The 16,794-nt window shown below is 33.8% G+C and overlaps 1 protein-coding gene across 1 annotated transcript; it reads left to right on the top strand.

Annotated features, from left to right (window-relative positions):
* The first annotated feature begins 8,000 nt into the window (after nt 1-8,000).
* LOC132282924 (uncharacterized) lies at nt 8,001-16,483 on the top strand. The gene is made up of 10 exons (XM_059784764.1): nt 8,001-8,408; nt 11,664-11,729; nt 11,962-12,142; nt 12,465-12,661; nt 13,472-13,522; nt 13,636-13,727; nt 14,216-14,310; nt 15,027-15,118; nt 15,285-15,389; nt 16,159-16,483. The coding sequence occupies exons 1-10, from the start codon at nt 8,109-8,111 to the stop codon at nt 16,294-16,296; spliced, it is 1,317 nt and encodes a 438-aa protein (XP_059640747.1). The 5' UTR covers nt 8,001-8,108; the 3' UTR covers nt 16,297-16,483.
* The last annotated feature ends 311 nt before the right edge of the window (nt 16,484-16,794 follow it).

Raw genomic sequence — 16,794 nt, 5'->3', positions numbered from 1 at the left:
TGGGTCGGGCTCACAAATAAGTTCTTTCTACTACATTTAATAGAGACCTAAGGAACGAATACATCCTAGTTAACTCATACAATATCTACATAGTCCATAATATATATATATATACACACACACACTAAAGATTCTCACTGGACTACATAGCAGGTTCATCCTGATACTAGGCATCATGCAAAACACATAGGTAGTCATGAACACCGTCTTCTATCAAGGTACACATACATCCTCTATACCCAGCTATGCATCCAGGGCAATATAGCCTTCCTAACCATCGATTCTGAGAACTCAAGCTCATATCATGGTACATACATATATATAAATCCACATCCTATCCAAATACAATAAAGTAAACTATCTGCCATAGTCTTTCAATGGCATATCATCCAACTAGTTCTGTGGCTTGACACGAAGAGATGAGACTTAACTTGTCATACCCCCGGATTTCCGGATGCGAGTTCGCCAGGCCCACGCCCGAATACCCAAGGATGTCAAAAACAAATCGGTAATAATCGAACACATAATACAAATATGATAAATAAGAATAAATAAATTGTTGAAAGAAACTAAAATGATAATCCTTTAATAAAATCCTCAAAATAAATTTTCATAAATAATAATATATTCTGATACATCCAATCCTCTAATAGTAATACAACTCGGGAATCCATACTATGTGGACCCCTAGAATATTCCAACTGAACAAGTGACAGTAATAACTGTCTACATTAGAACACTGAAATATAAAGGAAACTCCTACGTAGATAATTCGGAAGAATGAAGTAGATGATCCCTACTCAGCACGAACAATCCCTACTCCTAACGAACACCTGAAAAATAATGGTAGGTTAGGCCCCACAAACAAGTTTTACTCTACTACAGTCTAAGCAGAGATCCGATACACATATACATCTTAGTCAATCCAACAATAACTAGTAGTTCGTATATATATATACATACTATAGGATGCTCACTGGACTATAAGTCTGTCTCAACCTGAATAGACGGCAACATGAAATCGCACATAAAGTGGGCATGAGTACCTAGACCTACTAGGGCTACTATATCCAGTTATCCATCCTAGACAATATATGCATCCTACCATGATCTTGAGACTCAAGCTCATATCATGGTAACATAATCATATATATATATAATCCATCATATCCTTCCATAAGTAATCCAGGTAGGTCATTCAACTTGTTTAGTTGACCTAACACGAATATAAGTAGGGCTTAACATTTTTAGTTAATCCATTCCCTTATACAAAATAGGTAGGACTTAATTGATAAGTTAATCCGTCCCTAAAATGTCACCATCCCATACCGGTGCATTACATCCATACAGTCCAAAATTGATGAAATAATTAACATAAAACATTAATTAATTCCAGAAACCAACATAATAAAAATCAGCTATATACATGATCATATTATGCATCCAATACAATATTAAAATCAGATCCTATTGATTTAAGTTGCTAAAATAATATTTAAGCAATTAAATCCTCCACATCCGTTAATAACATGTAAACTTATTTAAAATTTCATATTGTTCCAATCATTAGCATATTATGGATCCAATACAAGATTAAAATCATATCATACTCATTTAAGTTGCTAAAATAATATTTAAGCAATTAAATCCTTCACATCTGTTAACAACATGTAAACTTATTTAAAATTTTATATTGTTCTAATCATTAGCATATAACTATAAATTATGCATTATGGAATTTTAACATGTCTTTAAAAATCATTTAAAACCCCCATAATCAATCCAAATCAGTTTTGGAATCCCAAAACATCCAAACAGAACCCAAAATCCACTTCTGTACAACAACCCAGCAAGGGAGCATGCTCTCGTTTTATGAGAACAGGCTCTACCACAAAATGAGCCGGCTCCCTTCGCCGTGGAGCCGGCTCTTTCTTTCTCACAGAAAGCCAAAAACCTATTTTCAAAGGGAGACGGCTCTCGACATGCTCTGCTCCTTCTTTCTCGTCTCTGGTGACCTTCGAACTCTCTGATCACCTCTATTAATGGTCCCAAGCCTCTGTTCTATGTCCCAAACAATCCCAGATAATTATATAAAGTCCATACACATCTAAATCACAAATTAAAACTAAATTTCATGTAAGAACAATCAACATCAATAAAATTTAATTTCATTAATATACTCCCTGTTTTAATCTGATTTAGCATACATACATAATCAATTTAATGTCTGTTAAATTCTGGAATCTACTTAGGCATGTATAGAATATGAATATAAGGGAAGGAGATAGAAGTAAAACTTACCTCTTAAGGTTTCGGTTTGGAACCTTTAATCGTCTTCTTTCTAGGTTTTTCGGCGACCTTGGTTGCCATCGAACCCTCTTTGTTGCTCCTGGTTTTACCCACGAACAAACCCTCTTCTTTCCTTCTTGGTCCGGCCTTCAATCCTTGGCCAAAACCCTAGCTTCCCCTCTCTGTTTTTTCCTCAAACTCTCTGTCTCTAAAAAATGGCGCGAATAGGGTTTCTTCCAACCCTTGGCAGACAAACCTAAGATGTATATATAGGCTTATAACAAACCCTAATCATATTCATAACTTAAGTCTAATAATAAGAGAAGGAAAAAAATAAAAAATAAAATAAGAAATAAAACATAATACATATATATAAAGTCTGTACGTAAATATATATATATAAATTTAACTTATACTATATATATATACATAAACTAACTATACTTATTAATATAATTATTTAATATACTAATAAGTATAATATCCATTAAATATACATATATACCCTTATATATATGTACCAAAATCTATAGGTAAAATATTCGTACCCGTTACTCATCCTATCCAAGTAGTCCATGTGACTCAACTGAGTGGTCCATTACTACTATTCAAATCTATCATTTTAAAAAATATAAAATAAAATCACACATAAAGTAATTAAATCATTTAATCTTAACAAATAATTACAATCAAGTCACACATCATTTAACACCCAAATCAAGCCACACATTATTTAACACCCAATTAATCAAATAAATCACATAAGTAATTTAAAACAAATAAACATATAACATGAAGCCAAATAAGCACATAACCACGTAAGCATCTAAAATACAATAAAATAAATAATTAAATCCCTTTTATATCCTTTTGAAAACTAGGGGTGTTACATTCTTCCCCGCTAACAAAAGGAATTCCGTTATCGGAATTCACGAAACTCTGAATTATTTGTAACGATCTACTATATCACATAGTATGATATTGTCCGCTTTGGGCCTGAGCCCGCACGGTTTTACTCTTGGGTTTCACCCCAAAAAGCCTCATACCAATTGGAGTGACACACCTACATATAAACGCTTCATTTTTCCCTTTCCCATGCAATATGGGATTGTGCACCCGTAACTCGCCAGTGTGGTAGCCTGTCAGTGTCTCGCACCTGCCCACTGCATATCCGCTCACATGGTCATCACAATCCACCTCCCTTGGAGGCCTGACGTTCCCGTCGACACACTTTTGGCTGGGTTAGGCTTTGATACTATTTGTAACGATCTACACCATCACATGGTATGATATTGTTCGCTTTGGACCTGAACCCGTACGGTTTTACTCTTGAACTTCACCCCAAAAGGCCTCATACCAACTGGAATGACACACCTACATATAAGCACTTCACCTTTCCCTTTCCCAGGCGATGTGGGATTGTGCACCCGTAACTCACTAGTGCGGTAGCCTGTCAGTGTTTTGCACCCGACCATAGGGTTATTACATAACTTAATAGCCAGTCCATCCAATATGCCCCCATATCCTGACAATGCTACATTAATCTGAACCATATCCTGACAATAGTTCCCACACAATCAATTAAATGATGCAAGCAATTATATACATCAAACGATCCAGAAAAATACATGATAATGATCATACAGATATCCATTACATTTAAATTAAGTAATATAAACAACAATTCTAAATAACATGTAATTAACTTACTAAACAGGTAATTAACTTACATCTTAATTAAATTGCATAACCTCTTTTAGTCTATATTAATCCAATATGGTTAATAGCTTAATCCTCAATTATATTCACATGATGGTTATTACCATTTATAACACAAGTAATAATATAAATCTCAGCAAAATATCTTTTTATGATTAATAATCCGATTCATATCATAAATCATAAATATAACTACCATTAACCATGAACCCACTACGCTAACAATTTCATTGGTCGAGCCTTGGTCCAGAGGCGAGATAATACTACTAAAATGCTTAACTAAAAATGTCTTACTCTGAATACTAATTTAAAATTTATATTAGTCCATTCTAGCCTTTATAATTCATATTATAGCATATAAATTCATACTAGACATTCTGGTAATTTTCCAAGTCCAATTAACCAATTTAAATTAATTAAAATGGATTAAAACAATTTATGGGAAATAAAACTTCAAAACTCTAACTTTCAGACCAACTAAGTCGACTCATTCCATAATGAGTCGGCTTAGTTTACAATTGAGTCGACTTCTTCTCAAAAAAATCGACTCCTTCAGCAACTGAGTCGACTTAGTTATAACTGAGTCGGCTCGTTCTTGCTGTGGGTCGTCTTCTCCACTTTCCAGCCTCTGTAACTCTTCCAAACTCCATTGTTATGGGTCATAAGCTTTAGTTCTAAGTCCCAAACATTTCCAATAATTTATTTAAGATAATTATACATTCTTACAACAAGATTAAACAACAAATCATGCTTTAAATCACAAAATCATACAAATCAAGAATACACACATAGACACATATTTAATTTCAGTTTTGATCCGATTAAAGCATGCAAACAGGTTCATTAATCTTCTATAATCATCCTAAAATTGTCCTAAACATGTATTAAACCCTAGATCAAAGACGAGGAGTAGAACATATAACTTGCCTTTAAGGATTTTGGTTTAAAACCCAACTCCTTCCTTTTTCGGCCAACTCGTCGACGCCGGCAGCCTTCGGGTTGCCGCTGTGCACCTCTGTTGGTCCGGTCCTAACCCACACACAGTTTCCTTCCTTCCTCCTCCTTAGGTCGGCCTTGATCTTGGCCTTGGCTCTCACAAATTCTCTTTGCGTTCCTCCTTATCTCTCTCTCTGTCTCTAAAACTCACGTAGAAAACCAACCCCTCTAGCAGACTATATATATAGGCTACATAACATTGCCCTAATACTAATCCTAGTTATATTATAATTCTGCCATACAAAATAAGAAAAGAAAAATAATATAATAATTATAGTAACCATATACTTCATCTGATACGTAATACACACACACACACACACACATAAATATATATATATAACTCCTCCATGATATTTTAATAATAATAAAAATCATAATAATGTCATATTTACCGTGTGTGTGTGTGTGTGTGTGTGTATATCCAACTAAAACTACTATGTAATAATAATAATAATAATAATACATACTATAATAATACACGTACATATATATATAGGCATATAAAGTGAACCCTCCCTTATTATTATTAATAATTATAATAATACTACTAATAATAATATCCATATACACACACACACACACATTAATATATATAACTAATACCAATGGGCCATAAATCTTACCCATCTAGGCTTCTTATCCAAGTAGTCCATGCGACCCATTTAGTTGGTCCATTACTACTATCCAAATCCATTCATTTTAAAATAAAATAAAATAAAATAGACAATTAAACATTTAACTAACACATAATTACAAACAAGTACACAATTAAGTCACATAGATCATATCACATAAATGCACACAAACAAAATACATAATACACATCAAACAATTAAATTATTTAAGCACATAACATATAAACATATAGCCACATAATAATAAATAAAAAAATGAAATAAAATAATTAATTAAATTCCAATTATGTCCTTTTAAAAATTAGGGGTATTACACCTTATGACAACGGGGTGACATTCTTGGCCTTCAATTGTCATAACTGGTCTTACACACACAAAATATGGTTCTCGTGAGGTTATCATGACATTTCAGAAGCTAACTAAATGGTTATCCTTTTACGGGATGTATCGGTAGCTCTCCGTACTCAGAACCATCACTTTTGGCCTTGCTTTTCGTATTCAAGTATACTTTTATTCTCTTTACCATTACATTGCTTATCTTGCTCATTTTATCTATTTTATGTTATTTACTTTATTCTTGATGTAAAATGAACACACACGTGTCTTATGATAATGGGATAACATTCTTGGCTTTCTGTTATCATAGTTGGCTTTATACACGCAAAAGGTGGTTCTCATGATGTTATCATGACATTTTGAAAGTTAACTAAATGGTTATCCCTTCACGGGATGTACCGATAGCTTTTCGTACTCCGGACCACCATTAAGGGCATTTTAACACTTCACAAATACATTAACCATCAAATTGGACATTTTTTACATTTTTCTTTACAAAACAACCATCCCGGTCATTCCCGGCCATTTTTTACATCAAAAATGGCTTTAACTTGAAAATGGACATTTCATTTAAAAGATGTCATTTTTGCTGTTTTTCGACACTCTTGGAACCCGTTTTAGTTAAAATGGTCATTCTAGTCATTTAAGACTTCTTCAAAAACTCAATTTTAAGTAAGTGGTCATTTTTGCCCTTTTTGACACCCAAAAATGTTTTCGTATGAAATTGGTCTTTTTGTTCACTTTCGACAACTCGAAAACTCACTTTTTAGTAAGTGGTAATTTTTAGCCTTTTTGGCATCAAAAATAATTTTCTTACCAAAATGATCATTTTTGGCACTTATGATACAAAAACACTTTTTCAAAAGAGCAGAGAAACCGAAAGTTTCTACCGAAAAGAACACCGAACTTGACGCCACGTCAGACAATTTCATTACGCCTAAGACGCTATCTTTCTTTCTTTTTTTTTTTTTGTTTTTTTTTTTTCCTCTTTCTTTCTCTTCCTTTTCGTTTATTAATTCTAATCTAAGACTGGGTCCAAACGTTTGGATGGAATATATACACATATCAAAGTTTCTGTTTGATTTTCATGGATACAAAATTTGAAGAACAGAAACAATAGTTGTAGTTTTTTTTTTTGTTTTTTTTTTTTGTTTTTTGTACCTTCTGTATTGATAAAACATGAAAGAAATTTAATTAATTTATTTTTTATCTTCAATTTTGCAAAGTCAAAAGGAGAAAGACAAAACGAGAATCGATTGAGAAGAGATTGAATATAAAAGAAAATTAGAGAATTAGAGGAAGAGAGGAGAGAGAAACGAAGAGGTAGGAGCATCTCAAGTGTTTATATTTTAAAAAAATAATCTAACGTGGCTAAGCCACGTTAAGTTCCACCTCTCATTCGATTGTTTGGTTGGATTCTCCTATCATTTTCCTTTTAAAAATAAAGTGAATATTTTGATTCTTTTCGGGCATAAAAAACCAACAATAGTTGGAGGGTTGTCTATTTGTTTTTTTGGAGACAAAACGAGAATCGATTGAGATGAGATAAGATTGAATTGAAAGAAAAATAGAGAATTAGAGGAAGAGAGAAGAGAGAAACGAAGATGTAGGAGCATCTGATGTGTTTATATTTTTAAGAAATAATCTAACGGGGTTTAAGTTCCACCTCTCATCCGATTATTTGGTTGGATTCTCCTACCATTTTCTTTTTAAAAATAAAGTACCATTTTCTTTTTAAAAATAAAGTGAATATTTGGATTCTTTTCGGGCATAAAAAACCACTTCGAGGGTGGGGAGGTGAGTATTTTTCAAGTAACCAAAATGACCTCTAAAATACAAACGCCTATTTCCAAGTTCAATGTCGCGGTAACACAAATCGGACGGCATTCACTTTCCCTTCTAATTCAACCAATCAGACAATAAAAAGTTTATTTTTTTTAAAAAAAAGAAGGCAAAATGTTTAATTTATTCTCGTATAATGTCCAATTTCCATCAATTATTATATATGTTGGAATGACAAGTAAAAATTGGTTGATATTGCGGATAAGACCCGTTCACACAATCAGTTCTCGCTCTCCCCGAAAAATCTATCTAAAACCCCTAAAACCTCTTCTCCTCGCAGCCTCAGCAATGGCTTCAATGTCGATGGAAATGGTTACGACCTTTATCGGATTGACCAAGCGACAGACAACCTTATTCCCTGTTTTGAGGAAAGCAGAGGTTCAAGTATCTCGGAGTTTCCGAACCTCCTCAAGTCATCTGAAAATGGTCACTCTTCATTCAAATAAAATGAAGAGATTCTTTCGCAGGTCCACTGTAGCGGCAACAACCATGACAGCACAGGGCGAGACTTCCGATGCTTTGACGAAAATTCCCGCTGATGATCGAATTCCAGCGACCATAATCACTGGGTTTTTGGGCTCTGGAAAGGTACAATCTTTTTAAGAAATGTCTACTTGTCCATATGTATTGAATTATAATTTTCATATTTTGATTGGTTTTTATGGGCTTTGGAAATGTACAATCTTTTTAAGAAACTTACACTTGTTCATATGTATTAAATTGGAATTTTGATCATTTGATTGGCTGGGTTTTTGGGCTCTGGAAAGGTACAATATTTTAAAGAAAATTATACTTGTTCGTATGTATTAAATTAGAATTTTGATGATTTGATTGGCTGGGGTTTTGGGCTTTCGAAAGGTACAATCTTTTGTCTACTCGTTCTTATATATTAAATTAGAATTTTTGATAATTTGATTGTCTGGGTTTGTGGGCTGTGGAAATGTACAATCTTTTTGAGAAAAGTCTACTTGTTCATGTGCATTTAATTAGATTTTTGATAATTTGATCGGCTGGGTTTTGGAGCTCTGGAAAGGTACAATCTTTTTAAGAAATGTCTACTTGTTCATGCGTATTAAATTAGAATTTGATAAATTGAATCGTTGGGTTTTTAGGGCTCTGGAAAGGTACAATTCTTTTTAAGAAAAGTCTACTTTTTCATAAATATTAAATTAGAATGTTGATAATTTGATTAGTTTGAATATATATACGTATGTATGCACACTTTTCTTGTGGACGTGGTTACTTTTGAAGTAATCTGTAGAATGAAAAGGTGGAAAATGGTTTATATATACAATAGATTTCTCCTGTAAATACGAGTGCTTTTATTACTTTCCAGGCAACATTTTCTACACAATCACGAGTCAGCTCCAGTCGAGCCTCTTTGCCGACACTAGCCATAGGTTCTTCCCATTAGTCATGCTTGACCTAACCATTGGCTTTGATACCACATGCTAACAATTTGCTATAGGAGAGTAAACTGAAAATGGCCTTTCTATTTTAAGCGCTAAGGTGCCTTATAGTATAGGTAGGCTAAGGTGCCTTATATGATAGGTAGACTGTTCTTTTTGATATGACACCAACTCAAAAGAAGGTCTATGAAAGCTTCTAAGGAGTCAACCTGTTGGAAAGTCATAAGAAAGGCAATGCAAAAGATGAAATTTGGAGGTCTCTCTAATATATTAGATGTATTATGATTCCTCAAGCAGTGTCATTTCTCCTATCAACACTTTTACTTTTGCATAACAGGGGTGTGGTCTCTCAAGCACCGTTACCCATGAATCCCAAGCAGGGGAATTCGCTATGCCCCAGTATCCAATGAGTTTGGCTTGCCCAACACAATAGCTAGCGTTGGGTGCACCAACGTGCTTGTGATGGACTGGGACAAGTTCATGGCATCTCGGATGGTTTGGTTTAGTCAATACTGTCATTTTTCTAATTTAGGTGATAACTACAGTGCACATGCGGCAAGAATCAGACTAAGGCGGTTTTGTGTAATTCCATTAGTGGCACATGCTGAGTGGTGACAACATTGCCCAGCAGTTACTTTCAAAAAAAGTATAGCCCATCAGTTGGGGATGTCAATTGCATGCTTTGGTGGCAAATGCTGGTTCATCTAATACACCTCAGCAGTTGGGAATGTCAACTGCATGATTGGTTTGTTGCTATTGGTTGGGCCGACACATCTTAAGCAGTCGGGATGTCGACAAAATGTTTGAATCTTCTCTCTAGACTCAGACTAGGCAATTGTGGCCAATTTTGTGTGAGGCCTATAAAACAGGCCTTGCTGGGGCTGTGTCTGCCAGACCATGAGTGTGTCGTGTGCTTGCTTGCAAGCCCTTAGGCGGATTCCTTGGTACTTCTAGTGAGAAAATTTAAAGGTTGAGACCTTTGTCCTCTAAATCTTTTGCCTTGGGCCTTTTGTGTGTGTTGTGTTGGGCATGTTTGCTGAGACTCGGTGAGACCAAGTGCCATTACAAAGGCAAAATTGAGGTGACATATTGACCTCAGTAACAACAAGCCTGGTGCATTAGTGTGGAAGTCGTCTTATTCTTTTTCTTCTCAATGTTATTATTGTTATTATTATTCTCGGAATTATTCCAGTTTTGTTATTTTAGAAGTTTTTTTTTTTTTTTAAATAATAATAATTGGTCAAGTCTCCTCATATGGATTTGAAGCTTATTTAAGCAGATTTTTTATGCAAATATTCAGGAAAACTATTCAACATTCCATATTGAGTTTATAGGGTTGAAAATGGTGTGAAATCGTGCCATTGAATGGCTGAAATCTCACCATAAAATGTCTATTCCTTTATTGAAGCTGATTCAAGTTTTTCTTTTAATTAGTACATTATTCTTCAATTAAACAGAGTTATTTTTCTTACATCTAAGTCCTACATGTGGCTTTTTTTGGATAAGTCCAAGTACTCCATGTAGTTTACTTATACATTGTTTTTATTGTTCTCATATATTTTTTGATCTACAACTCCAAGAATTTCTTGAAATTGAAACCGCAGATCTACTCTATTAGCTATGCTTATAAAAAATACCAAGTTAACTTTCAGAAATCATTCATAAATCTTGAACAAGTGAACACTATTAATACTTATATATGTAATCAGATACACAAATGGTCAATATTTAATTTATTCTCTACTTCACATAATCATGTATCATAAATTGAATTTTTGAGAATTTAATTGTCCTAATCTAATTATGTGTTCAATATTTGAAAGAAGAGTTGTAGCAATTTATAACCAAGGGAGATGATAAACAATGGAAACTTAATAAGTTGATCCTTAGTATAACCATTTAAACAACCATTAGTATTTCAGGCACAACAAAATCCTAATCAAATTCATTTGAGAATTGAGCAATATATTAAAATATAATGATATATATTGAGAATAGATCATCCACTTGCAAAATTTCACCCTAGATTAAGAATAAATATATTTACTCACCTTGAAAAATCTCAAAATTTACCTGCAGGCTTTTCCTCTTTGAGTTTTCCCTTTCCCTTCCCCTCTACTCTTCTCTGCCTCTTCGCTGATACCATAAGACGTCTTGAACCCTAAACATAATATATTTGTTAGGATTTTTAGCTGGAAAAATCTCGATCTCCCTAAACATAATATATTTGTTAGGATTTTTAGCTGGAAAAATCTCGATCTTTATCCCTAATTTAAAATTTAAATTTTCCCTTTTCCATTGTGTGTGTTTTGGTGCATGGTACTATTGTCTGCTCATCAATTAAAATTAGACATACCATTTATTTTTTGGTTCATTACACCCACAGAGCATTCACTTATTTTACTGACCTGTTTTCCTTTTTCATCTTAAACAGACAACTTTGTTGAACCATATCTTGACTGCAGATCATGGGAAACGCATTGCAGTGATTGAGAATGAGGTATGAGGTTGAACTACCTAGTGTTAATTGTTAATATAAATTTCTTCTGTGTTTTAGTGTTATTAGATTGTGCATCCTGGTCAGCAATTTAGTGATAATTTATGTGTAATTTTTTTATAGTTTCTAATTTCTGTGCCGCTGTTAATTGATCATTTCGAGTTATTATCTGGGAACTAATACTCAAATGAGTTGTGATGATCTACAGTGCCTTGTTTGTTTGTTGAATTTGCAGTTTGGTGAAATAGACATTGATGGTTCATTGGTTGCCGCAAAAACTGATGGGGCTGAGGACATTGTAATGCTCAATAATGGGTGTCTCTGTTGCACTGTGAGGGGTGATCTTGTCAGGATGATTTCAGAATTAGTCAATAAGAAGAAAGGGAGATTTGATCATATTGTAATAGAGACTACAGGTAGTAAAATTCAGCCAAGAGGATGTTTACAGTAGGAAATTCATAGAATTTCCTTAGGTTATGTTTAACTTTGTGGATGTCCATGGTCTGTCAGTTTTTTTTTTTTTTTTTTTTAATTTGTTTTTTATTTTATTATTATTATTATTAATTTTCATTGGCAAGAAACACACTCACACACCAACTTTACCCCATTGGGGAGACCATCTATTTGGAAGGTAAGGAAGTACCACTAGGCTACATCCGTTGGTGGTGTCTGTCAGTTTTTCTCTCATATTGAATGTGAAACATTTTTTTACTTGCTAAATGCATTGGACTTTTTCAGGATTGGCAAATCCAGCACCAATCATTCAGACATTTTATGCAGAGGATCAGGTTTTTAATGATGTTAAGCTAGATGGTGTTGTCACTTTAGTTGATGCTAAACATGCTAATTTTCACCTGGATGAGGTGAAGCCAAAAGGAGTCGTCAATGAGGCAGTTGAGCAAATTGCTTATGCTGACCGTATCATAGTAAATAAGGTAGATGTTTTTTTTATTTATATACACACACACACACATGCACATGTTATTTATATACACATACACATATGTTGTACCCTGATCTTCTTTAGAATTTATTTTTGGATAGATAAATCACACACACCCATTGTTGTCCCATTGGGGACTTGAACACTCAATCTTCCTTTTGGAAGGAAGAGGTGATACCACTTGGGCTGAGCTCTCGGAATGTTGTACGCTGGACTTAGTTAAACTTCTTAGATGATCAAGCTGAAACATTGGGATCTGTGACAGACTGAGTTTACATTCTTTTCTGGTTTTAATTCACAGTCCTCTCCTAACTCAAAGCCAGCTAGTGCAGCCACCACACATTTGAGTTGAAACATTAGGATTGTTGGAAGACTGACCCTTTCTGTATCCTTTTCATGGATTATAACTTGGGGCCATTTCCCAGATCATGGTGCTGCTACTAGGCTTACTACATAAAATGTGCTTTCAGCTTTTGAAGTTCCCTTGTCACTAAGTTTAGTAATATGGTTTATGAAGGGGAACTGAAATTCATACTTTGGAAAGAAATTCTCTGGCCTTGCCGCCTTGGTCATCTTAACTAGGGGAGATTTCCTTTTTGTACTGTGCTTTTATAAACTCGTTGGAGCACTGTAGCCCAGAATTTATTTCTATAGAGAAATAAGTTACTGGATAAAGTTACTTTTGATGGGATATTCCAGAACTTATTTTTATAGAAAAATAAGTTGCCGGACAAAGTTTTTACTTTTTATGAAATATTTATTGCTGTTGGACGTCACTGATTTGTTGTTATTTTGGTGCTAGACTGATCTTGTTGGTCAGCCAGAAATTGCTTCTTTAATTCAGCGTATAAAGGTTGGTATCCTTCATATTGCTTATCCACCACACTTATTCAGCTCTTTTATCCTGGTCATTTCAATTTTTTTTTTCCCCCCCCTTAAATATGATGTTACAATTTCTGAATTCAGAACATAAATCGGATGGCCAATCTAAGGCAGACAGAGTTTGGAAAAGTTGACTTGGATTATGTTCTTGGGATTGGAGGCTTCGATTTAGAAAGGTTAGTTTATTCCACTTATATTTGTTGCTAGATATTGTAATTTCATGACAAAAGATAAAAATCGATTTCTTAGGTTGCAGCTGACTCCTGTGTTCTAATTTGCACTCTTCTGTGCTCTTTAAGTTGTTTACTTAACAATTTTTTAACTTATTTTATAAATTATATGTTACCATATCAAGCTTTCTTCCATATATGTTAAAATTTTGTTGTTTGAAATTCAATTTAGTTATCCTTCAACTTGCACTTTAATTTAGGTAATATCTATTCCATTGGTTGCATGGTCATGTATTTGACATAGTTAATTCTTTGTTGCTTTCTGTTTCTTCGAATTCTTTTAATATCTGTTCTATTCCATGGGTTGCTTTCTGTATCGACATGCTGGAATACTTTGTAGTTTTAGGGTATTTCAGTTCTTGTCTCCGTCTCCCTTTTAAGCTCATATACTCAATTTTAGGGATTTATGCTCACTTTTATTTGACCCTTGCCAGGATTGAGAGTGCTGTGAATGCTGAAGGTTCAGAGAAAGATCATGCTAGTCATGAGCACGATCATGATCACCACCATCATCATGAGCATAAACACGGTAAGCCATTTGATCTTTTAAAATATTTGTCATAAATCAATTATTTTCTTTGCATCCCCTAAAATTAACTTGACACGTGTATTGAATATAAAATTTGTTGGAAAAAGTTGCACCAACCTCACCTAAGGTTTTCATCTTGAGCACATGGCTAGAACTATGTGCAAAAAATAGGTCAACCTCCCATAAGATTTCGTTGACTTTTAATTTTCTAAATGGACCGTTAGCGCCGTTTAAAGTTATGCATGATATGAAAATTTTTTTACCCCTTGTATTAATGAAAAGGCAAAATTGACCTTATTTAAGTATATGGAGCTACAACTTTACCTATTTACCTAGATTTTAAAAGAATAAGATACGCTTGACATATTTATTATACATATTGAAAAAGAAAAAGCACCCATTTACTTTTAATAACACCATTTGCACCTTGTATATTTTGCAATGCAAATTTCAAAAAGAATTGCAAGACTTGAAAAAAAAAAAAAAAAAAAAATGCAAATTTTGAAGAAAATATTGAAAATTTTGCCAAAAAATTGTTATTGCAAAGATTGTAAATTGCTTTTCACAAATTTGGCAAGCTTGCAAAAATGAAAAATCTCTCTCTCATGGATTAATTTGAAGCCTAATTTATACTGGTAAATATTAAAAATTTGATTAGATACATATTATATACAAAAGTGTAATGGTTCTAATTGGTGTCTTCAATACTGATGCAGAACATCATGATCACCATTCGCATGATCATACTCATGATCCTGGTGTTTCTTCCGTCAGTATAGTTTGTGAAGGGAGCTTGGATCTTGAGAAGGTTGGTTTTAAGATTTTTGCACAGTTTCTTTGGCAATTTTTATTGCAATTATGTTTAAGACTGGGGGAGGTTCATTCCTAGTTTCAGATAAGGAAGTTAAGCTGTTAATTTATATTTGAAAAGCTGACAATAATGAACTGACAAGCTCTCCTGTTCCAATCCTCAGGCTAATATGTGGCTGGGTAATTTGTTGTTGGATAGGAGCGATGACATATATCGGATGAAAGGTCTCTTATCTGTTGAGGGTATGAATGAGAGATTTGTTTTTCAGGTGATTAGACCCTCTCCAAAGTGCCAGTGTCTTCTTCTGATTTATTTTGTCAATATTCTTTTTATTGAAACTTTAAATCAATTTATAATCTATTTTGTGGCAAAATATTTTGAACCTCGGCCTGATAAGTTTCTGTGGGCGACTACATTTCTATTGTTGTATGAATTCATATTATACATCTTTGAAGAGGTTTGAGCCATTTGATTTCTACTTCTTTTACTGGTTGGATATCATTTTATTATTAAATAGATCTTTGTTGCCAATAAAATTGTTTCAGATGACTTTACTCATTTTATCCAGAGTGAGTGCCATATATAAGCTATAACTTCTTTAGATGATCCTCTTGATGTATTTTTAACAAATTTAACCCAAAATCTCTGCTTTGTTTTTTGTGTTATTTTTCTCTTGATATTGGCTTGTTCATTCAATACCACTTTGGAATCACTCTCTCACCCTCTCTTTCTATGTATCAAGATATCAAACTTGGTCGAAATCTTGATGTTTGTCAATACTGACATATGTCCTCCCCAGTTTCAGCTGTCTGGTAGAATTGTGCTACCGAACAAATTGGATGCTCTTATATGCCAGACGGGAGCCTGTATTAAATAAATTATGACCTTGTTTTTATTTGTGTTTTGGCATGCCAAATTTCTTACCTATTGATGCTGTTTCTGGGGAATAGGAGTTCCTTTTAATACTTAAACATGATGCTATAGCCCATAGATGGTTAATGATCTGTTTTCCTACCCGTGGTGTGTCTGTGTAACAGGGAGTTCATGATATATTCCAAGGTTCACCGGATCGGTTGTGGCGTCCAGATGAACCAAGAATAAACAAGATTGTGTTCATTGGGAAAAACTTAGACGGACAGGAATTAGAGAAAGGTTTCAAGTCTTGTTTACTGTAATACTAGTATCTAATTAAACATTTGGGATTGTGATTTTTTTCTGGTTTGACATATTGTACTCTGTCATAAGTGGATATGTACTGGGACTCGGGGATAAATTGTTGCTGTCAATAAGAACCTCAAGTTTCCTGGATTTTTTGAAGAATGATGAATATAATATATGGCAGTAAGCCTTTGTGTTTGGTTATTTGTTTTGGTATACTAATCTGTTTGCATAGTGGATTTATTTAGTCAGTTTCTATATAATGCCAGATTGCCAGGACAGGAATTTTTTTGCCAATGTATATATATATACAAGGCAAGTGAAATAAACAGCTTAGTTATGTCGAGCCTACAATTTTTTTTTAAAAAAGGAAATGTTACAAAGCCGATGTGGGTGTGTGAGATTCTTGTTAGAAAAAAAGAAAAAGTAGATTTGGGTGACCTAACTTAAACAAAATTGTTCTAAATTGCTTTAGAGTGACTTTAAAGTAAAAAAAAAAAGATGAATAGTTGTTG

This window comes from Cornus florida, unplaced genomic scaffold, assembly GCF_030987335.1.
Source record: "Cornus florida cultivar Cherokee Brave unplaced genomic scaffold, ASM3098733v1 CherokeeBrave_3.0.0_Hap2_Chr11, whole genome shotgun sequence".
Classification (NCBI taxonomy): domain Eukaryota; kingdom Viridiplantae; phylum Streptophyta; class Magnoliopsida; order Cornales; family Cornaceae; genus Cornus; species Cornus florida.
The sequence above is the reverse complement of the archived record's forward strand: the minus strand, read 5'-3'. Positions and strand labels throughout refer to the sequence as shown.

Coding starts and splice junctions, on each gene's coding strand:
- LOC132282924 (XM_059784764.1), top strand. CDS start 8,109: ATGGCTTCAATGTCGATGGAAATGGTTACGACCTTTATCGGATTGACC. Junction 14,311..15,026: donor TCATCATGAGCATAAACACG/GTAAGCCATTTG, acceptor ATACTGATGCAG/AACATCATGATCACCATTCG. Junction 15,119..15,284: donor GGAGCTTGGATCTTGAGAAG/GTTGGTTTTAAG, acceptor TCCAATCCTCAG/GCTAATATGTGGCTGGGTAA.